The sequence below is a fragment of the Saccharomyces eubayanus genome, chromosome XIII (genome assembly GCF_001298625.1).
Source record: "Saccharomyces eubayanus strain FM1318 chromosome XIII, whole genome shotgun sequence".
Taxonomy (NCBI): Eukaryota; Fungi; Ascomycota; class Saccharomycetes; order Saccharomycetales; family Saccharomycetaceae; genus Saccharomyces; species Saccharomyces eubayanus.
In genome coordinates this window covers 460571-483583 of record NC_030972.1, presented here as the reverse complement: position 1 = coordinate 483583, position 23013 = coordinate 460571, and the positions used below count along the sequence as shown (strand labels likewise).

The 23013-nt window shown below is 40.5% G+C and overlaps 9 protein-coding genes and 1 non-coding gene across 10 annotated transcripts; 7 read left to right on the top strand and 3 right to left on the bottom strand.

Annotated features, from left to right (window-relative positions):
• Positions 1 to 174: 174 nt before the first annotated feature.
• HFD1 (hexadecenal dehydrogenase) lies at positions 175 to 1779 on the top strand (the record flags this gene model as incomplete). Its single annotated transcript, XM_018367232.1, has 1 exon — positions 175 to 1779. The coding sequence occupies one exon, from the start codon at positions 175 to 177 to the stop codon at positions 1777 to 1779; it is 1605 nt and encodes a 534-aa protein (XP_018220166.1).
• Positions 1780 to 1933: 154 nt separating this feature from the next.
• MYO5 (myosin 5) lies at positions 1934 to 5554 on the bottom strand (the record flags this gene model as incomplete). The annotated part of the gene is made up of 1 exon (XM_018367231.1): positions 1934 to 5554. The coding sequence occupies one exon, from the start codon at positions 5552 to 5554 to the stop codon at positions 1934 to 1936; it is 3621 nt and encodes a 1206-aa protein (XP_018220165.1).
• Positions 5555 to 5951: 397 nt separating this feature from the next.
• ILV2 (acetolactate synthase catalytic subunit) lies at positions 5952 to 8015 on the bottom strand (the record flags this gene model as incomplete). The annotated part of the gene is made up of 1 exon (XM_018367230.1): positions 5952 to 8015. The coding sequence occupies one exon, from the start codon at positions 8013 to 8015 to the stop codon at positions 5952 to 5954; it is 2064 nt and encodes a 687-aa protein (XP_018220164.1).
• Positions 8016 to 8727: 712 nt separating this feature from the next.
• SPG4 (Spg4p) lies at positions 8728 to 9081 on the bottom strand (the record flags this gene model as incomplete). The annotated part of the gene is made up of 1 exon (XM_018367229.1): positions 8728 to 9081. One exon carries the CDS (start codon positions 9079 to 9081, stop codon positions 8728 to 8730), a length of 354 nt encoding a protein of 117 aa, XP_018220163.1.
• A 1616-nt stretch (positions 9082 to 10697) lies between these two features.
• On the top strand, positions 10698 to 10770 carry DI49_4195. The gene has a single exon. It is a non-coding gene; the product is annotated as a tRNA-Lys (tRNA).
• A 320-nt stretch (positions 10771 to 11090) lies between these two features.
• Positions 11091 to 12956, top strand: YKU80 (ATP-dependent DNA helicase YKU80; the record flags this gene model as incomplete). The annotated part of the gene is made up of 1 exon (XM_018367228.1): positions 11091 to 12956. One exon carries the CDS (start codon positions 11091 to 11093, stop codon positions 12954 to 12956), a length of 1866 nt encoding a protein of 621 aa, XP_018220162.1.
• Positions 12957 to 13637: 681 nt separating this feature from the next.
• On the top strand, positions 13638 to 15347 carry PGM2 (phosphoglucomutase PGM2; the record flags this gene model as incomplete). Its single annotated transcript, XM_018367227.1, has 1 exon — positions 13638 to 15347. One exon carries the CDS (start codon positions 13638 to 13640, stop codon positions 15345 to 15347), a length of 1710 nt encoding a protein of 569 aa, XP_018220161.1.
• Positions 15348 to 15782: 435 nt separating this feature from the next.
• YPK2 (putative protein kinase YPK2) lies at positions 15783 to 17819 on the top strand (the record flags this gene model as incomplete). The annotated part of the gene is made up of 1 exon (XM_018367226.1): positions 15783 to 17819. One exon carries the CDS (start codon positions 15783 to 15785, stop codon positions 17817 to 17819), a length of 2037 nt encoding a protein of 678 aa, XP_018220160.1.
• Positions 17820 to 18856: 1037 nt separating this feature from the next.
• LAF1 (Laf1p) lies at positions 18857 to 21391 on the top strand (the record flags this gene model as incomplete). The annotated part of the gene is made up of 1 exon (XM_018367225.1): positions 18857 to 21391. The coding sequence occupies one exon, from the start codon at positions 18857 to 18859 to the stop codon at positions 21389 to 21391; it is 2535 nt and encodes an 844-aa protein (XP_018220159.1).
• A 383-nt stretch (positions 21392 to 21774) lies between these two features.
• Positions 21775 to 22809, top strand: SRT1 (ditrans,polycis-polyprenyl diphosphate synthase; the record flags this gene model as incomplete). The annotated part of the gene is made up of 1 exon (XM_018367224.1): positions 21775 to 22809. One exon carries the CDS (start codon positions 21775 to 21777, stop codon positions 22807 to 22809), a length of 1035 nt encoding a protein of 344 aa, XP_018220158.1.
• Positions 22810 to 23013: the final 204 nt, after the last annotated feature.

The following is a 23013-nucleotide window of genomic DNA, read 5'->3' as shown; positions in this document are numbered from 1 at the left end:
TTCCATTGAGCTCAATTGGGCCAAAATGCTCATTTTTCTTGATTTTCGTTTTTGACCTTCGGATCTCGAGAATAAAAAAATAACGTGAGTTTAAGGGAAAACAATAACGTGCGACCACTTGTAATAGGAGGGTATAGTAAAGCAATTGAATATAGAATAAACCTTAGAGCCAAAATGTCCAACACTGATTGCAAAATTTTGCGTTACACGGACCTATCTGAAATAGATCAAAAAATCCAAGCCTCCAAGGATTGCTTCTTCGACAAACAACTAAAACTGTCCCATGAAAGTGACCCAAGAAAGAAAGATCTACAGTTTAGGCAGCTCCAATTGAAAAAGCTCTATTATGCCGTGAAAGACCACGAAGAGGAACTGATTGATGCCATGTATCAAGACTTTCACCGGACTAAGCTAGAATCGGTTGCAAATGAAACAACAAAACTTTTGAACGATATACTTCATCTAATAGAAATTTTGCCTAAAATGATGAAGCCCAGAAAGGTGTCTGACTGTTCGCCTCCATTCATGTTCGGCAAAATAATTGTGGAAAAGATCTCGAGGGGTAGTGTCTTGGTTATTGCTCCATTTAATTTCCCTGTACTTTTAGCGTTATCTCCCTTAGCTGCTGCTCTTTCTGCAGGTAATGCCATCGTTTTGAAACCCAGTGAATTAACACCACGCACTGCCATTACCATGGAAAAATTGTTAACAACTGCAGGTTTTCCACGCGGATTAATTGAGGTAGTTCAGGGTGGTAAAGACGAAACTACGAGGTTGCTAGATTGTGGAAAATTTGACATGATCTTTTATACAGGTTCTCCCCGTGTCGGTTCAATAGTCGCTGAAAAAGCTGGAAAAAGCTTAACTCCTTGTGTACTCGAATTGGGCGGTAAATCACCGACCTTTATTACCGAAAATTTCAAAGCCAGTAACATAAAGACTGCTATAAAGAGGATTTTCTGCGGTGCCTTTGGAAATTCTGGGCAAATTTGCGTTTCCCCAGATTATTTGTTAGTTCACAAATCTATGTATCTAGAAGTCGTTAAGGAGTGCGAGTCTGTATTGAATGAATTCTATCCAGATTTCAGTACTGAGACAGATTTCACTCGCATGATTCACAAAGACGCTTATGAAAATACTATGGAGAAATTGAACTCAACAAGAGGAACCAAGATTTCACCAGTGAAAAGTTCTATTGGCTCAGATGCCGCAAGCTTACATGTTGTACCACCTACTGTAGTTTACGACATTGATTGGAATGACCCTTTGATGAAACAGGAAAATTTTGCACCTGTTCTACCTATTATCGAGTACGACAATCTTGATGAGACAATTAACGAGATATTGAAAAAGCATGACACTCCATTAGTTCAATACATATTCTCTGATAATCAAACGGAAATCAACCATATCTTGACACGCTTGAGGTCTGGTGGTTGTGTTATCGGTGATACCGTAGTTCATGTAGCTATTACTGACGCTCCGTTTGGTGGAATAGGCAATTCCGGTTATGGTAAGTATGGTGGATTTCATGGATTTGATGCTTTTAGCCACGAAAGAACAATTTTTAACCAGCCATATTGGAATGACTTTACTCTCTCTATGAGATATCCTCCAAACAATGAAAGAAAAGAGAAATTACTTCGTTTTGCCTTGGAAAGAAAACCTTGGTTTGATAGAAATGGTGACAACAAATGGGGGCTTCGCCAATATCTCTCTCTGTCAGCCCTAGTAGTGCTAATTAGTGGCATTTGCGCTTGCTGCTCTTCACTATTTTGAGGTATGTTTTATCTGACCTGGTACTGTCATTTTTTTATATACAGTAACTGCTTTATTTGGGAACTTTACATTTCACTCAAAATATATCAATTCTTATTAAATACAAAATTATTTTATTTGCTCTTATATATTAAACGTCTACTACTACTGTAGACTACCAATCGTCTTCCTCCTCGTCATCATCAGCACCTTCCTCCCCATCGCTCTCTAGTCTCATTTTGTTTGCTCTCGCAGCTAGTGCATTAGCCAAACCATCACCAAAACTTGCTTGGTTAGCTGCTGGGGAAACACTTGTTGGAGTGCCATTGTTCTGCTGTTCAGTATTTTGAACAGGCTGAGGAGAAATTACATTCTGTGGGGGGAGAGGTACGGCTCCACTGCTACTCCCAGAATGTGGTTTCATATATGCCGATGGGACCCAACCTTCTTTAGAACCGTCCAAAAGTTTTCCGAGAGACCATCCGCTTGGCTCTTCCCTTGTAATGTAAACTACATCGCCTTTCTTCAAAGGTAGCTCAGATGGTGAGCCTGAACCCGGAAAGTCATAGGCTGCCTCAAACATAGGTTCCTTTGGTTTTGAAGCCGGTGGAGGTGGAGGAGGTGGGGGAGGCACGCTGGTCTGCCTATTGGTTTGAACTATAGCAGCAGGTGCAGCAGTACTTCTCTGAGTTGGAGCAGGAGCTGAACCGGAGCTTTTCACATTACCTCTGCTCTGCATTCCCGGTGGCGGTGGAGCAGGTTTTTTGGAGTTTCTCGAAGTTGGAGCAGTAGGAACTCGTTGGGCTTGTGCGGGAACTCTCGAGGCAGTTCTTTTCGTTGATTCCGAGGGACTAGTACGATACACTGGAGAAATTGAGCTCTTATTTCTCGGTTTTTTATGTACTTGAGAATTTGGGGGGTTACCACGACGAACAGATATAGTGCTAGATTTATATATGTCGCTATATTTGGGAGCTGATTCACTGACTTGGCATTTAACTAAATGTAATTTTCCAGGTTTCTTTTGGTACTCAAGTGTTGGGCCTATTTTAACCTGAATTTTATCGTTAAGTTTTTTTAGATGTGTTATTAGTTCTGTTTTGAAATACGTGTTGATCAATGGGTCAGGTTGAGCCGAGTTGGTCATGTTAATACCGATCCATCCGTCCTGTAAATTCGTCAAACTGACCGCTTGAATACTCCGTACGTCAATTTTATAATCTTGGGTATAAGTCATAGCATTCTGAACTAAAGTCTGGCCTACAATGTAAAATGTGGTTGGAGATAGTAAGAAGGACTTTTTTAATCTTTGTGCAGAACGGCCAAACTTTGTATGCAAGGCTTCACCGTGTATAGAAAAAACAATCCTCTCTTTAATACCTACTTGCCTTTTTATGTACGCACCTTTGGATTTGGATTCATTGCACGATAGGTAATCACCCATGAAGGCTCTGTAACCTAACAAAGACATGGATCTTCTTTCCTTCCTTCCACCCAGGACTTTCGTACCATAATCACGAAGTTTTTCATACTTATTGCCTTCTTTTCTTTCTCTGATAGTACGTTGAATCTTAATAGCGGCATCAATTCTCCTTTGTAGAAACCTTCTCCAAGCACGCTGAATTCTGGCAGCCATATTATACCAGTATTTGTCCCTCATATGCTCCAAAGCAAATAGGGTTTCAGGTGTTTTGATAAAGACGCTTGTAACACCTAATTGATATTCTTGCTGTGGAATGGACGAGTCTTGTAAAATGTATTTAACAGCGTCTAACGTATCACCTTGCCATGTATAGTCACCGGCGTAAGAACAGTGCGGAGATAATAAATAAAATCTTTCTACGAACTTTTCAAATACTTGCCTATATGCGAAGCCCGCTCTTCTGATACGTACGTTCTCTTGCAAACCTAAGTATTTGATCTGGTGAAGGACTTGGCGGTCATCATAATCATTAGGGGATTTCGTTTCGTTTGGCTTAATTGTTCTGATGTAAGAAGGCTGTGCTTTTGACAAAGTTTCAACTAACTCATTTGCACTTTTTATAATTTTATCGCCTGCTGTCGGTGGTCTTCTTTTAGACTCTTTATCAACGTTATCTGGGAAAATTGTGGCTACAAATGTATTAGTGGTAGTACCAAGTAGTTCTACCAAGTCTTTTTGTAATTGGTCTTTGTTTTTATCTGTGATACCATCGATATCATATGTGACGTCACCGGCATAGTGCTTAATCACAAACTTGCTAGATCTTAATTCAAAATGTGGATTTGTTGTGAACAGGTTTAAACGTTGAGCAAAAGCTTGATCAGCTGCATTGGAATCAGCATGTGCTGTTGCAACAGAATCATTCATTGCGGCAAAAATACCGGGAGGTCTTCTGGCCTCAATCAAATCACAAACAACCTTATTATCGAAGTATTTGATTGGAGTCCACTGAATTTTTTCTCTTTCATAAGTTTCTTGTTCAGATTTCAATGTCAATTGGATAAAAATTTGTTGTAGCTTTTCGTTAACATAGTTGATACAAATTTGCTCGAAAGAGTTATGTTCGAAAATTTCAAAACCATAAATATCAAGAATACCAATGGATTTTTCAGCTCCAGGAAACGCTTGTAAAGATTTGTTAACTCTGCCAACAATCCAGTCAAATAGGTTATTGTAAATAGCTTTTGCTAAAGCATCTCTCACCGCATCTGCTTGAACGATATTTAATGGAACGTGGTACACAGATCCTCTTTTCATACCGTGATTGGTTTCCATAATTCTCTCAACTAGTGACTTGACCAATAATTGACCATCTATTTGTAGTAAATAAGCAACAAAATCAGTTACAGAAGTATCTCTGACTTGTGCGTTTCCCTCTTCATTTTCAATAAAAGATATATTACCAATCCAAAGGATTGCCGCCAACATTCTGAATATTTGATCTTGTTCTTCTTGTCCGAGACCGATGACCTTCATAGCCTTTAGTGTTTCTTGATAATCTTGCAAATCATCAATTGTATCAGCTGATATACATCCGGCAGCCGCTGTGTAAACATATTGTTCTGGTTTTTGCACACCAAAAGTTTGCCTATAAGCGTCGGAAGCACCTTTGGTGAACTGATAAAATATGTGAAAGTTTCTTTCATTTTTAATTTGGCTCACGACTCTTTGCTTTTCCAACAAATAATTTGTAATATTACCTGCACATGGTTCAAATTGATTGTTAAACTTAATTTCCAGATACTTACCATGTCTTGAAGAGTTATTGTTCCTCAAGGTCTTTGCACAGCCGAAGGATTCCAACAAAGGATTGGTAGCCAAAACCATGTCCTTGATCTTCCCAATTGATTCTGTGTGAGCGCTTGAAGCAGCTGCAATATATTGCATGATTCTCTTAGCCGCTTCAGTTTTTCCGGCACCTGATTCACCTGAAATAATAACACATTGATTTTCATTATAAGATTTCATGTTGTAATACATTGATTCTGCAATTGCGAATACATGCGGTGGAACTTCTAACCTATTCTTACCCTTATATTCATCCATAATAGCATCTGTATATATTCCAAGATCTCTGAATGGATTGACACTAATCAACACGTGACCAATATAGGTGTAGATCGTGGCATTCTGAAATCTTTTTTTCAAATTCTCATTGATGGCTTCATCAGATATTTTAGATAAAAGTGTCAAATCAGACACACCAACTTCTTTCTTCTTCGAAGAATCGAAAGTGGCTTTCTTGATATTAGCAGAACGTTTGGCTGGTTCCTGATGAACTTTCTTTCTAGCCCCTCTCTTTAAGATTGCCATCGTCTATAAGCACGTTGACCTTTTCCGTTGAACACCGATCTTAGATTGTACTGAAAGTTTTATCATTTATTTACAGCAGTAGATCAATATTAACAGAGAATGCATTTTTTAGCGGCCCCTTTTCGGAAATATTTTTGACAATTTACTAAAGAAGAAATCGTGTCAGACGAGGAAAAGAAGCTTCATGTCATTGCGTGAAGTATTCACTAATGATGTGCTAATGCCTACTCGGACGTGTGACTTGCTACTCATCATGGTTAAAGGCTAGTTGTGAATAGTTTAAAAAAAGAAATTTATTAAAAAAGTATACGTGTTTGTCGTAGGACAGGATGTACTATATAAGCATGGTTAAATAATAATTAAGTCTAAATTTTTAATGGAGAATGTGTTTCAGACTTCAATGCTTACCATTGGTACGCTTGTGACGTAATTCATTTTGTTGTCTTTCAACCTCTGGATCAAAGTATATGAACTCATCTAGACCCTTGCCTGCTGGAACCATTGGCAAAACAGGAACTTTTTTGTCAACTTCCACTTCAAGCAAGACAGGGCCCTTTGTGGAAACAAATTCTTTCAATTTAGCATCTAATTCTTCTTGCTTTTTGACTCTTAAACCCTTTAGACCCATAGCGTCGGCTAGTTTTATGAAATCAGGGTTCAACTGATGTGTGTGAGAATAACGATTCTCGTAAAATAGTGATTGCCATTGAGTAACCATACCTTGTTCTTCATTGTTCAAAACCAAGATCTTCACTGGAGTACCAGCTTGGACGGCAGAACTCAATTCGGTCAAGGTCATGTTGAAAGATGCATCACCATCAATGTCAATAACCAAAGAATCTGGTTTAGCGACTTGAGCGCCGATGGCGGCTGGAAGACCGTAACCCATTGTACCTAAACCACCTGATGTGATGAAGGTACGTGGGGTTTTCCATGTCCAGTGTTGGGCAGCCCACATTTGATGTTGCCCGACACCGGTTGTGACTATAACATGTCTTCCTGTGTCGTTGGCGATCTTGGATAGTTTTGTTATGACTGTTTGTGGTTTTATTTTAGATCCTGGAGTTTCCATCATGTAAGCGTATGGGTATTTCTTCTTCCATTCGTTTATTTGACCAAACCACTCTGATCTCTCCTTTACTGGAAAGATTTTTGGCATCATTTTATCCAAATTCCCAGTAGCGTCACCTTCCACCGCTATTTGAGTCTCCACGACCTTGTTTATGTTTTTGGGGCTAACTTCAAAATGAATAATACCACCTCTGCCTTCAGCAGCAGCACGACGGGCCTCTGGTGCAAATTTAGCGATATTCAAGGTGACACGATCATCGAATCTAGCACCTACAGCAATTAGCAAATCCGCATTTTGTACCGCCAAGTTAGCAGTGGCACAGCCATGCATACCTAACATATCAAGGGATTTTGGATCGTCTTGGTCGAAAGCACCCAAACCTTGCAAAGTAGTTGTAACGGGTATTTGTGCACGGTCACTTAACTCTTTTAGTAATCTTGGACCATCAGCATGGTTTAAAATACCTGCACCGACGTATAAAACAGGCTTCTTTGCCAAATTAATCAAATCTGCTGCTCTATTGATGTTTTGCAAAACGAACTCATCCTGTGTACGACTAGTTAATTGGTTTAGCGCATTTGATGGCAAAGTTGTTTTTGTTGGAATTGGGTTTCTTAAAATGGCCGCTGTGACGTCCTTTGGTAAGTCAACCAAGACGGGACCTGGTCTACCACTAGTGGCAATTTCAAAAGCTTCGTTGATACGCAATGGCAATTCTTCCACGGTTTTTACCATGACATTCCACTTGGTACAGGATCTGGAAATACCGACAACATCGGCTTCTTGGAAGGCATCGGTACCGATGGCACTAGTTGGCACTTGCCCTGTGAAAACGACCATTGGAATACCGTCTGCGAAGGCATCTGCCATTGGAGTAATGACGTTAGTAGCACCTGGACCGGAGGTCACCAAGACAACACCTGGTTTACCAGAGGCTCTGGCATAACCTTCGGCCATGTGGCCAGCACCTTGTTCGTGTCTTGGTAAGACGAAAGTGAATTTGTCACTGTTGTGGATGGCATCATACACAGGCAAGATAGCACCACCTGGATAGCCAAATACAGTGTCGACATTATGTCTAGACATCATTTCATTGAATATTTGACCACCAGTTAAGCCGACAAAGGATGTGTCCATGTCAGGCTCAGTGCGCAGTCTCTTGGCCAGTTTAGAAGGCTCGGGCACCTGTGCCACTGGCTCGACGTTGAAACTTGGGGCTGGTTCCGGTCTATTGGAAGCTGGCAATGGAGACGCACTATAATAACGGGAAGATGAACTATAAAAGCGTTGCGCGAGGGCGACTGATCTCATAGCAGGTGTGTTACGGTATGCCATTTGTTGGAAGCAACGCTTAATAGCGAAGTTCTTGAGTGTGGACTGTCTGATCATTTGGCGAGTGGATTTCTATTGTGTGTTTTCTCCTATGCGTATAGACTATGTTAATGCAATTTATTGTAATCAGTAAAAGTATGCAATCTTCACTTCAGATGACTAAAGTAACTGTGGCTGATAATTTAAAAACAGTGAAGGCAAAAAAACAAGCAATTTACAATAGTAACGTGGATCTGTACTTTGAATTAGGGATGGCGGAAGGGAATAGAAATGAAAATTCGATAAGAGAATAAACGATAGCATATATATTAAACGGATAAGAGAATTACATGTTAATAAAAATTTCTATTTTTTTTTTTTCAGAAGAAATGAATCATCGCTATCGAATAGATGAAAGATTCAGAAAAAAAGAAAGAAAAAGACGATTTCCCAACATTTCGGCGGAGGGCGCTGATATTTCCGCGCCGAGATTCATGGCTATTCCAAGCCGGTACCGGCAGAACGCGGAAGACTAGATATGTGTCATAGCGCCATGAACAACGGAACAACGGAGCAACGGAGCCCACGGTAACAATGGTAAGGCTTTCGATTACAAACTTCCATATTATTGATATGTATGGGGTTTATATAAGTCAATGTATGCTATTATAAAACTAACGAAAACCGGAAAGCATATTACGTGATATTAATCACGTGAAAGAATAAATAAATCAAGCGGAAATAGAAAGCGTCGTGCGGGAGGTGTTTGAAAAGAGCATAGTTTGCTGGTTTACCTGTTGACCTTGTTGTCAGGTTCGCCCTTCCTTAAACTCTTATAAAGCCTCAGAAACTCGCCTTGAGACATGTTAGATATGTCAACATTTTTTGGTATTTCTATGTCTGCGGGTAATCTGCCCTCCTTGACGGCCTCCACATCGGAGCTGTCCACCGAAGACATAGAAGACCGTCTCATATTCTGCATGTTCTCCGGCATAGGCTGCTCCGTCTTGGGTGCCCGATATTCTTGTGAGAACATAACTTGTGTCTTACTCTCCCCGATGTTCATATGATTCCCGCCGTACAAACTTGGATCACCATGTTTTTTCTTGTCGTATACTGCAAATGCGTCCCAAAATCCACCCATAGTTAATATTTTGAATAGGTTGATTTTCGTGATTTTCGTGAAATTTGCTCATCAAAAATTCAAGAAGCAGTTTAGAATATATCTTAAGGACTTTCCTGTTTATATACTCGCCAACATCGTATTTGACTATCAAGGAAGAAAGCCTTATCAGATATCGTTACCCCACCCCACCTTACTCCGTCTTCTTATTTCCCTATTTCCGTAGCAGATAGTTCAAACTGTCCAGCAAGCTAAAAAGCCCCAAAGAGTAGCCCAAGTGTGCGCTATGAGGAGGTTCTAACAGTTAAGGGACGCGGCTGAAGCCCATTAGCCGCCCTTCCGGTGGTCAGGGCGTGATGCATGGGGTTTTGTACGCGCAAAGAGAAGTCACTCTTTTGCGTTGGGATGACAGGGCCGCTCCAAAGACCGGTTCTTAGACGCGAGTAAATCATRAGGGTGACTACAAGATGAGGACGGGGCGCGTCTCATTACTCCTCACTATTTTGTACTATTGATGCAGCGTGGAAAATGACTTCCGTGGAAAAGCGTATGGGGTAAGTAATTCCGGATTGCTGTGTCGGTAATATGCGTGCTAAATCGGTGATTACTATGTCTGCGTATGCTCTAGATGAATTCTATTTGGCATCTACCTAAGAAGCGAATCTTCGAGCGATAGTGTGTAAACAGGGAGGATTTTTTGCTAATTGAAGCACTACTAGGAAGGATGCCTCGGCTTTGGCTTTCTATACTGTAAAAATATTGTAAATTGGGAATAGCTACCGAAGGCCGTTTAATGCTGAAGCCTTATGGAGCCAATGAAACGTTTTAGAAACGCACTTCTATATAGATTTTCTTGTAACGCTATGTTTGAGAGACGTTTAACTTTATTGAATTTATAGGCAGGGATTGCCTTAAAGTACAAAGCCCTTGTCAAATACCAAACTTGGTAATTGGAATTTTGATGAAGATTTTTAGACTAATGCCTTGTTGGTCATTCGTCCACCATATCCTCCCAGATTTGGGAACCTAAAAGATTCCCTACGATTGAAAGCACTTTTCTAGCACAAACTTTTTGCACACGTACGACTACGTCCTTGATGTCGACAGTGTGATCTGCTGAACATTTGGCTGTCAATTTTTTTGCGAAAGATACCCGATTACGTTATCGCCTCTGCTAATGGAATTTTAGCTTGTTCCCAGTGTTGTCGGTGTCAGCCAAAGTGATAATTAGTTTGAGCCCAGCCTTGAACTTGACCGCCATAATGTTGTCCACGCCAATAAAGATAAAGTTATGGGCCCATACTATAATACCGTGGTCCATATGATCATTCAAGGCATAATTTTTACGTCACTTGAGTGATAGATTCCACCTTTCACGTAGCAATTTTGCTGGAGCAGTCTTAACAAATGTAAGAACTATATCTGGCGGACGACAATGTAATATTAGATCCATGAGAAGTGACCGCGTCTGATACATGTATTAGATATTTGAATAGAAAATACTGGAAACCGTGCACCAGACTCATCTTTTATGGACGATTGTGTAGCAATATTTACAAGGTAGGAAAGCGTACGTAGTCCAATAAAGTGTTGATGTATATAACTGCCCAGTTTTGTGCTTTCATCCATAAGAAAGAGCCTTGTTGGCGCAATCGGTAGCGCGTATGACTCTTAATCATAAGGTTAGGGGTTCGAGCCCCCTACAGGGCTTTCTTTTTATTTACGTCTTGTTTCTGATCAATGAAGCATTACGGTATTCTTTTTGGTTGCGATCCAAACTAAATAAATATCATGAGAATTTTAAAGCAAATTGTCGTTCCTGTTTTACTTGACTCTCATGTCGGTAATTGTAGTGACGTATTGACAGAATCTTTTAATATCTCATGCTTTATGTATTCGACTGGCTAGGTAGTTTATGTTCCGACAAGGCGTTTGTTGCCATGGAAAAATGAAAAGGGCATCACCAAGCTGATATATTTCGTATAACTGAGAAAAATAATAGGCGAACAACAAAACTACAAGTAGTAATAATGTCAAGCGAATCAACAACTTTCATCGTGGATGTGTCACCATCAATGATAAAAAATGACAATGTTTTTAAATCTATGGCATATTTGGAATACACGTTATTGAACAAATCTAAAAAGAGTAGGAAAACAGACTGGATAAGCTGTTACCTAGCAAATTGTCCCATATCTGAGAATTCCCAGGAAATCCCCAATGTGTTTCAAATTCAATCTTTTTTGGCTCCAGTTACGACGACTGACACGATTAAATTCATAAGACATTTGAAACAGTATTGTGWGCAGCATGCTCGTGATAGCCCAACTGAAGATTTTCAGTCTATGATTCAATGTCTCCTAGTTGCTTCATTGGATATCAAGCAAAAATTTCAAGCAAGGAAGATTTTAAAGCAAATAGTTGTATTCACGGATAATCTAGATGAACTAGATATCACAGACGAAGAGATAAATGTACTGGTTGAAGAACTAAACGCAAGAATTGTTTTGATTGACTGCAGGAAAGATAGCCAAGATGATAGGAAACAATCAAATTGGCTGAAGTTAGTAGAAGCCATTCCAGATTCGAAAGTATACACTATTAATGAGCTTCTTATTGAAATCACTTCTCCTGCGACGAGTATAGTTAAACCGGTAAGAATTTTTTCAGGCGAGCTTAGGTTGGGAGCTGATATATTGACGACACAAACATCGAATCCAAAGGGTAGCGTGGAGGATGCAAATTGTTTGTGCTTCAGAGTAGAGGCATTTCCCGCCACTAAGGCAATCTCTGGACTCAATCGAAAAACCGTTATTCAGACTGAAGATTCCAACAAGCAAGTAAAATACTTAGGGGTTAAATCCATAATTGAATATGAAATTCATAATGAAGAAAATAACAAGAGCGCCATTGCGAATGATGAGGCGGAGCCTTCTTACACTTCAGCAACTATCTCTAAAGATTCGGTAACAAAGGCGTACCGTTATGGTGCAGATTATGTAGTGTTGCCATCTGTTCTAGTCGAACAGACTGTATATGAAACATTTCCCGGGATGGATTTAAGAGGGTTTCTGGATAGAGAGGCTTTGCCAAGATATTATTTAACATCTGAGTCTTCTTTCATAGTGGCAGATACAAGACTTGGCTGTCTATCTGACGCAATGGCATTCAGTGCCCTAGTGGATGTTATGTTAGAGAATAGGAAGGTTGCTGTTGCAAGATACGTAAGCAGAAAAGACAGTGAAGTGACCATGTGCGCCCTGTGTCCAGTTTTAATCGAGCAAGAAGATAACGAAAGAAAAGTCGTTAGAAGTCTTATTTCGTGTAGATTACCATTTGCAGAAGATGAACGAGTAACTGATTTCCCAAAACTACTAAATAGGACAACTACATCTGGGGTGCCGTTAAAAAATGAAACAGATGAGGACCAGATCGATGACCTTATGGGACAGTTTGTGGAGTCAATGGACACAGACGAACTACCGGAAATCCCATCCTATAACTACTATCAATCCATAAACAACGTGACGACAGACACCACTCTCCCTCTTCCCGCTTTGAAAAAGGGACAAGACCCAAACAAAGACGATCCGCTTAGAATACCCACAGTGTTCATTTATAGACAACAGCAAGTGTTATTGGAGTGGATTYACCAATTGATGATCAACGACTCGAAAGAATTTCAGATCCCAGAACTGCCGGACTCACTGAGAGAGAAAATCAGCCCCTATACGCACAAGAAATTCGATAGCAAGGAATTAGCGAAGATTCTTCGAATCAAGAAAGCGGACAAACTAAACCTTACATCAGACTTAAAGGATCAATTGGAAAGGGAAAAAATTCCAGACTTGGAAACACTATTGAAGCGTGGAGAGCAAGACAACAAGGAGCGTTAGCCCTGGCAAGAGCTCGAGAATATTAAAAGTTTCTTGACCCACGCTGTCGTCGCTATGGAATAAAAAATACATCGAGCACATGCGCGATCTGCGTGGTTCTCCTGCAACTAGTGCCAGCGATGCAAGTGTCCTTTTCCCCTTTGTGTCTTCTATTGCTTGCCACTCTCAAACAATCGCTTCCCACACCATAACGTGGGCACATGACGCTTCCAACGAATGCGCATCCGATAGTATCACCTGTTGAGGTCGAGCAGTTCTTTCCTCTCAACACACGCTGCCCCTGAGCTCGTTAGGTAAGTACAGGAGGGCCTAGTGTGTAGTCGTCCTTTCTAGGGGGAGCAGAACTTGGCCTCGGTGAAGAGAAGCGCGGGGCGCGCGAAAAGGGGTGGTGCCGCCCGCTGATTATCGCGGGGAACCACTGTGAAAGGGGGACTTTAAGCTTTTGCCATATGATGTAGAGCCACGAATAGACAGGGGTTGAGAAGTGTAAAAATAGTGGATATTTCAAGGATTTCGATGGCTGCAGCCCAAGTAAGGTCGAAAATATAAAAAGGCACTGATGTATTGTTTGCTTTTTGAAGATTATCTTTTTCTAGGCGTTGCCTGAACTAATGAACAGCAAAGAAGATTAATCCTGTCTTCCGCACTGAAAAAAAAAAGTAACTAAGTTTTCATATTATTATGTCATTCCAAATCGAGACAGTTCCTACCAAACCTTACCAAGATCAAAAGCCCGGTACCTCTGGGTTGCGTAAGAAGACAAAGGTCTTTAAAGATCAACCTCATTACACCGAGAATTTCATTCAGTCGGTTCTAGATGCTATTCCTGAAGGCTCCAAGGGTGCCACTCTTGTTGTCGGCGGTGATGGTCGTTACTACAATGATGTTATTCTTCACAAAATTGCTGCTATTAGTGCTGCCAACGGGGTCAAAAAGCTAGTTATTGGCCAAAACGGTCTCTTATCTACACCAGCCGCTTCTCACATTATGAGAACTTATGAGGACAAATGCACCGGCGGTATTATCTTGACTGCTTCACACAACCCAGGTGGTCCAGAAAATGATATGGGTATTAAGTACAATTTATCCAACGGGGGCCCAGCTCCCGAGTCTGTCACAAATGCTATTTGGGAAATATCCAAAAAGTTAACTGGCTATAAAACTATCAAAGATTTCCCAGAACTAGACTTGCAGACGATAGGCAAGGATACGAAATACGGTCCATTATTAATCGATATTATCGACATTACAAAAGCCTATGTTGAGTTCTTGAAGGAAATCTTTGACTTCGACCTAATCAAGAAGTTTATCGATAACCAGCGCTCTACTAAGAACTGGAAGCTACTGTTCGATAGCATGAATGGTGTTACTGGCCCATACGGAAAGGCTATTTTCGTTGACGAATTCGGCTTACCAGCCGATGAAGTCCTACAAAACTGGCATCCTTCTCCGGACTTTGGTGGTATGCATCCAGATCCAAACTTGACTTATGCTAGTTCATTAGTGAAAAGGGTTGATCGTGAAAAGATTGAATTTGGTGCTGCCTCTGATGGTGATGGTGATAGAAACATGATCTACGGTTATGGCCCATCCTTTGTCTCTCCAGGTGACTCAGTGGCCATTATTGCTGAATATGCTGCTGAAATTCCATATTTTGCTAAGCAAGGTATTTACGGTTTGGCACGTTCATTCCCTACCTCAGCAGCTATTGATCGTGTCGCCAAGGCTCACGGCCTAAACTGTTATGAAGTTCCAACCGGTTGGAAGTTTTTCTGTGCTTTGTTCGATGCCAAAAAGTTATCCATCTGCGGTGAAGAATCTTTTGGTACGGGTTCTAATCATGTAAGAGAAAAAGATGGTGTTTGGGCCGTCATGGCGTGGTTGAACATCTTGGCCATTTACAACAAGCACCACCCAGAAAAGGAAGCTTCTATTAAGACTATACAAGACGAATTTTGGGCTAAATACGGTCGTACTTTCTTCACTCGTTATGATTTTGAGAAGGTAGAGAGTGAAAAAGCTAACAAGATTGTTGACCAACTGGAAGCTTTTGTCTCCAAATCTGGTGTGATTAACTCCCCCTTCCCAACTGAAGAATCCGTGAATGTTACCGACTGTGGTGATTTTTCGTACACAGATTTGGACGGTTCTGTGTCCGACCATCAAGGTTTGTATGTCAAGCTATCTAATGGTGCAAGATTCGTTCTAAGATTGTCTGGTACAGGTTCTTCGGGCGCTACGATTAGATTGTACATTGAGAAGTATTGCGATGATAAATCACAGTACCACAAAACTGCCGAAGAATATTTAAAGCCAATTATAAACTCGGTCATTAAATTTTTGAACTTCAAGGAAGTATTGGGAACTGACGAACCAACTGTTCGTACCTAAATGAAACTTACCAATGGCCTGATGGTTCTCTTTTTAATGAATTTTGACGGGAAGGAACAAAAAACATCTAATTTCATGAACATATACTTCTATATACTTAATAGATTCATATTATAACATATTAGCAAACAGCAGCATAACATGTGAACGTTTCTTTTTCTCTTGGGGAACGGAAGGCCTAGGATTATTCCAATTCTTTCTTCAGGCTTCACGTTTCTAATAATACATATTATCCGAAGTATTTCCCGATTTGGCGCATTCCGATCCAGTTTTTCTACCCCGAGTTTTTTTTATGAATTTCCCTCGAGAATCTGCAAAATAATAGTCATCTCCGGATTTATAAAATAAAACAATAAATCCAGTTTGCGTGGAAAAAAGAGTAAAAGCCTTCCAAGAAAAATTAGAACGCTGCACGCATACATACACATAAATACCATGCATACGTGGCGAATACCTAAATTCAAATTGGGGAAATCCAAAGATGAGAGTGAAAACAATGTAGATGAAAACAACGACAAATCGTGGGGTAATGGTTTATTTCATTTCCATTTGGGGGAAAAGCATCACGACAGTAGTTCCATCAGCAACGATAATCAACAGGAACACAACATAAGAAAGACTAGTACAAATGAAACATTGCCAAGTACTTTAAATTCTCCAAAGTTTCGTGATAATGCGTCCTTTAAGAACTTATCGGGAGCAGAAACCGTCAATTCAGCGGCTCTAGAAAGTAAATCTTGTCAATCTACCGTAGAAAAAAATGCATCACATTCGGGATCTGGGCTGATGACAGTGAAAATATATTCCGGTAAGGATTTTGCTCTTCCCTTCCCAATCACTTCTAATGCTGCTATTTTGCAAAAATTATTGAGCTCCGGAGTCTTGAGTTCATCACCTAATGACGACTCGGAAGTAGCGGCCATGATACAGGAATTGCCTCGATACGAAACAGTAGAGCAAGGTTCAATGGGTGAAAGTTTGATAAAAGGGACTTGTGCTACCAAGTTTATACCTTCAACTATATTGTTACCAGGATCAGAAAATCCAAGCCCACTGCTTTATTTTACGCTTGAGTTTGATAATTCCATTACTACTATCGGACCTGATATGGGCACGATGGAACACCCTATATTTAATAAAATTTCCACATTTGATATAACAAGAAAGCTGCAATTTTTGAAAATAGACGTCTTTGCCAGAATACCATCTTTACTTTTACCATCCAAAAACTGGCAGCAGGAGATCAATGAACAAGACGAAGCGTTAAGTGATATTTTGAAGAAGATAAACACGAACCAGGATATTCATTTGGATTCCTTCCATTTGCCGTTGAATTTAGAAGTTCATTCTGTACCTCAAGTAAGACTCTATAACCATCATTGGATTTCGTTGGAGAGGGGTTTTGGTAAATTGAATATAACCGTAGACTACCAGCCTTCCAAAAACAACCCACTTTCTATTGACGATTTCGATCTCTTGAAAGTTATTGGGAGAGGTTCATTTGGTAAAGTGATGCAAGTCAGGAAAAAGGATACGCAGAAGATATATGCTTTGAAGGCATTGAGAAAGGCATACATTGTATCGAAATGTGAAGTAACGCATACGCTTGCAGAAAGAACAGTCTTGGCAAGAGTAGAGTGCCCCTTTATTGTTCCTTTGAAGTTTTCGTTCCAATCTCCAGAGAAACTGTATCTAGTGCTAGCATTCATTAATGGTGGCGAACTATTCTACCACTTACAGCACGAAGGACAATTTAGTCTAGCTCGCTCCCGATTCTACATTGCGGAACTTCTGTGTGCCCTAGATTCATTACATAAACTTGACGTTATTTATCGTGATTTGAAGCCGGAAAATATCCTACTGGATTACCAGGGTCATATCGCATTGTGTGACTTCGGACTTTGTAAACTGAATATGAAGGATAATGACAAAACGGACACTTTCTGTGGTACTCCGGAATATTTAGCGCCGGAGATTTTATTGGGACAGGGCTATAACAAAACAGTAGATTGGTGGACATTGGGCATATTATTATACGAGATGATGACGGGATTACCACCATACTATGACGAAAACGTTCCCGTAATGTACAAAAAAATATTGCAACAGCCATTACTTTTCCCTGACGGATTCGACCCCGTAGCTAAAGATCTATTAATCGGTCTCTTGAGCAGGGATCCTAACAGAAGATTAGGCGTCAACGGCACTAGTGAAATTCGCAATCACCCTTTCTTCAAAGACATTTCCTGGAAAAAACTACTGATGAAGGGCTACATTCCGCCATACAAGCCGCACGTCAAGAGCGAAATAGACACGGCAAATTTCGACCAAGAATTTACCAGTGAGAACCCGATCGACAGTGTAGTGGACGAATACTTGAGCGCTAGCATTCAAAAGCAGTTTGGCGGATGGACGTATATAGGTGACGAACAATTGGGAGACTCGATTTCACAACGGAAAAGCTTTCGTTAAAGCCGTGTAGAGCCGACTCAGGCCTCTCCTCTCGTATGTAGTCTGCAATTTGAGACAGAAAGCGTACGCTAATTGTGTGTTGCCGCCGTCTACTGTCACAAGTATAAGCAAAGAGCAGAAGCAACTCACAGGGGCCCCGCTTCTCCTTCGCGCGCTTAAGGTACGACACATCACCTAACGAATTTTGATCTTGTTTTCTTATAGAACCTGATGTGCCATGCGCGCGGGTTTGAGACCACCGTCCGCGGAAATAGTACCAGAGAGAAATGACAAACCGCCAGCCGAAGGACGGGCGCTTAAATCCGCCGCGCAAAAAGAGGCCCGCAGGGAATAAGTTGGCTTTACCGGAACTTCGCCAGACAACGGCGGAGGACCCTTGCATTGCCTGGAAAGAGCTTTCGCTTACTCACTGTCGCCGTGTTTTCCTTTGTTCTGGGCCGGGAGCCGCTGGCCTCTTCCGCGGATGATCCCAGATCTCCTTGCGCGGGCTCAGCCATGGAAGGCCTTCGGTAGGTCTGTGTGCGAGAACAAGTTTACCTTATACGCCTCGCAGACTGAAAGGCGTGGAAAAAGAAAGAAAAAACTTTATGTATGATATTTATATATACACTTATATACGTATATGCGGTACGTATAAATAGATGTGATTGCTTGAAAAGAACAACTTAGGCAAGGCTTAGAGGTCGTTTTTGCTACTGCCCTGTCTTATAACAATAACAGTCATACCTAGTAGTGTGCAGGTTTAGCGTACTTTCTTTTTTTCCCTCACTGCCGTTGTTAAGGGGGACACATTTTTTTCTGTCCTTTCTTAAGCTATTCGTAAGCGAGTTACTTAGATATTTCTTCCTAGAATATAATACGCGTTCGTTCAAGTCTCAACAGGACCGTATAGAGAGCAGCGTTACAATCTCTCACGAACGAACAAAGAGAGAGATAGAAGGAGGCAAAAGAAGAATAAAGACAAACAGAAACCAGAGAAAAAGCGCCGGCTGTTGTATTTCTAGTACGTCGTATACGGTTGAAGCGTATAAGAAGTAATGAGTATGACAAATATGCCGGAAGTTAAAACAAGTACAAGCAAGGTGCGCTCTGAGTTTAGTAACTCCTCTAATGCCAACGGATCTGAAGAGGAGAGGAGATCGCATGGTAGCCTAGACGATCAGTCTTCTAATGGGTTAGATGGTTCCAGTTCAAATGAAAGTAGAAGTAAACTCAACCTTGAATACTCTGCAGATATTGAACCATTGAAGTTCAGAATGATGAAAACGAACAATACCGGTGACAAGGGTAATAATGCGGACAATGGTACAGATTCCTTTATGAAGCTAAAAGAACATTTACAAAGAGGCAACACTCTAACTTCCAACCTTAGGGCTAATGACTTTTACCCTTTCAATGCTATTGACACTGAACAGTTTGAAAGCTATTTGAGGGAGCCTAAATATATCAAAATGCTAAAGAGGCGAAAAAACCTCAAACAGTTTAGAAGGTTATTTCTGGCCCAAGAACTAACGGCATACGAGGGTGATACGGCCACCGCCACCACCAAATCATCGGAACCCACTTCTAAAGCCATATGGACTACAAAATTCAGCCTCGACGGGAAATTCATGGCCACGGGCAGTAAAGACGGTAAAATACGAGTGTGGAAAGTTATTGGCTCGCCGGTGGAAAGAGCCGAATTGGACTCAACTGCAGAATCTAACAAAGAAGCACGAGCCAAGTCTATGCGTATAAAACAACAGGTTAGTTCATTTAGCAGTCCAAAGGAAAAACAATTCCTAGATGCTGCTACGGAGAAATACGAAGAAAAGGAAAAACTGCTAAATCTGTATGCCCCAGTTTTCCATCCAACGCCATTCCGGCTCTTCAAAGAACACACACAAGATGTTCTGGATTTGAATTGGTCCAAAAATAATTTTATATTGTCAGCTTCGATGGACAGAACGGTAAAGCTCTGGCACCCAGACAGGAAAAATTCATTGAAGACGTTTGTTCATCCTGATTTTGTTACTTGTGTAGAATTTCACCCCACGGACGATAGATTTTTTATTAGCGGTTGCTTGGATCATAAATGTAGGTTGTGGTCCATCTTGGATGATGAGGTTAGCTTCGAGTATGATTGCCAAGATTTAATCACCTCCGTCACATTATCCCCGGAGGAGGGGAAATATACAATATTAGGGACTTTTAACGGATATGTTCACATTTTATTGACGAAAGGTCTTACGCCGGTTTCTTCATTCCATGTAGCAGATAGACAAACTCAGGAGCAGAACGCACATGTCATGATCACCGAGACTGACCCAAAAGTTCGCCACGGTCCACGTGTAACAGGTTTGCAGTCCTTTAGATCTCAACTGGATCATTCCTTCCGTTTAGTAGCCACATCCAATGATTCCAGAATAAGAATCTTCAATTTAGAACAGAGGAAACTTTTAGAAGTACTGAAGGGGTTCCACAGTGGCTCCTCTCAACACAAGGCACAATTGTCTATCTGGCATGGTCAGCCGATCGTTGTGAATAGCAGCGATGACCATTGGGTTTACGGCTGGAGGTTAAAGTCTTCAGATAGAGGAGCCGACCAAGACGAATCCAAGAAGAAATCAAAGGGATTGGCCAGGTCTGGCAGTTTGAGAAGCATATTTAGTAAATCCATGAGTAGATCGTCCAGTCAGAACGCCGAAGAAAAACCACACCATTTGCTTCATAATAATCACTTAAAACTTAGTAACCTACTTCCCTTGCCGCACCACAACAATGATAATTGCATCAAAAATACAGATTACATTTCCTTCCATGCTCATAAGGCACCTGTCACGTCCGTCAGCATTGCACCTCCAGAAACCTCAAAAACATTGTCCTTATCTAATGATGTTATCTGTGAATTGTCTTTAGAGTTTTTTCAGAGTTCGGATAGTTTCGATGTTCTGAGTCTAACTAACGATGATTCTTCAATCTCGGATACAGAATCTTCTTTGCCTTATAACTCTAAACCAAGCTCGGTGCTTAATAATTCGGTGGCTAGCGCAATCCCTAACGTGGTTGATGCAATTGGGACCATACTGATCAGTACCGATAACGTAGGGAACATTCGTGTGTTTAGAGCAGATATGCCATCTGCTATAAGAAAGCGTGTGTTGCTCAAACTACAAGACTACAATAGAGAGGTCAAGAAACGGTTCAATAGCTCCGATTCGCTACATTCACTAAGTAGAAGCTTCAGTTCAAGAACCAAATCTAACTTACCGGGCCAATCTTCGACAGCCACTTACAACATTGGTGGGAAAGTCTGTCCAACAGGCCGTAGCTACTCTAATGTACGTCCAAAAAGTAGTACTTCATTAAAGACCCTAGGAAGCAGTCTGCAGCCAAAAACACCAAGACAAAGCATGTCATCTGTTTTCTCCAATGGACACGGACCTACTACCCCGAAAAGTGCGATGAATTTAGCAATACGTTGCAATGTTTGTAACGGTTCAAGATTTGAAGCGTTTTCTGGTGCTAATGGTCAGCAAGATAGAAACTACTATTGTGTAGATTGCGGGACAGTGGTCAACAACTTCAGATAACGACTAATACTTCTTTTCTCTCCTTTCAATGACACTTCAAAATGCATTAATTTCAGCTGTATATAAATAAAGCACGATACATTATATAAATCAACCTAATAATTAATTAATTAATGAACGTTTCCGATCAGCCTATCATTTGTTGACGATATACAGACACTGTTGCAAACTTTTTAAAAGGATAAAACGGAGCATGTTCCTTTTAAGGGTAACCATGTAACTTTGGTTACACCTCGGCGGCTAAACTTGTGTTTTTGGTATTTAAGGAAGGAACTCCAGAAGGCGTGGCAAAGATAATGATTTGGACTATCTCTCTCTTTGTCTTACCAACAGCTCAGGAAGCGGCTTAGTGTTTCCAAAAACCTAATAATTTGACCGACCTCATGAAAGTGCCTAGTGTTATTCAAATTCAATTCGTAGCATTAAGAAGGCTCCTGGCAGAGACCAAGGAGCAGTTTTGCTTTGCCATAAAAAACAAACTCCGGAGAATATTCGGGTGGATTATGTCGTTCAGTCTGTTTTCATGGCTTTATAGAACTATTCAAAACTTTTTGATAAAAGTATTAAGCGTAGGGCCGGTACCTGAGCATGTCTCCTTTATCATGGATGGTAATCGGAGGTACGCCAAATCACGAAAGTTGCCCGTGAAAAAGGGCCATGAAGCAGGCGGATTAACATTACTAACCTTACTCTATATATGCAAAAGGCTTGGTGTAAGATGTGTATCTGCCTATGCATTTTCAATAGAGAATTTTAATAGACCAAAAGAAGAAGTAGATACCCTAATGAATTTATTCACGATAAAGCTGGACGAGTTTGCAAAAAGGGCTAATGACTATAAAGATCCATTATATGGCTCCAAAATAAGGATAGTAGGTGATCAATCTTTACTTTCCCCCGGTATGAGGGAAAAAATTGCAAAAGTGGAAGAAATTACAAAACATGGGGGCGATTTCACACTATACATATGTTTTCCATACACATCGAGAAACGATATCTTACATACGATTCAAGGTTCAGTTCAAGATTGTTTGCAAAGTAAATCACAAAGCAAAATAGATATTAAAAAGTTTACCAACAAGATGTACATGGATTTTTACTCTAATAAGTGTGAATTACTGATCAGAACTAGTGGTCATAGAAGATTGTCCGATTACATGTTATGGCAAGTGCATGAAAATGCCACAATTGAATTCAGTGATACGTTATGGCCAAACTTTAGCTTCCTTGCCATGTATCTAATGATTCTGAAATGGTCCTTCTTTTGCACAATTCAAAGATATAATGAAAGAAACCATACATTATTTGAAAGGGTGTATGAAGGTGTCCCCTCAATACTAAAAAGAAAGAAGACTTCTATATCATTACATCAATTTCCTAATCCACCTATTTCTGTGTCAATTACAGGCGAAGACTAGGACAGAAAGACCCAAAAAAAAATTTTACAGAGAAATAAAGTATCAACGACTGAGAAATAGGATTGATCCATGCTATTATTAAATTAGTTTAAATCTGTAGTCTTTTGATTATTTATATCCGGTATATAAAATAACCCTATGCCAAATGTGTAGCTAATTTCAAGAAATATCAAATAAAATTGAAAAAAAAAAAAAAATGAAAAA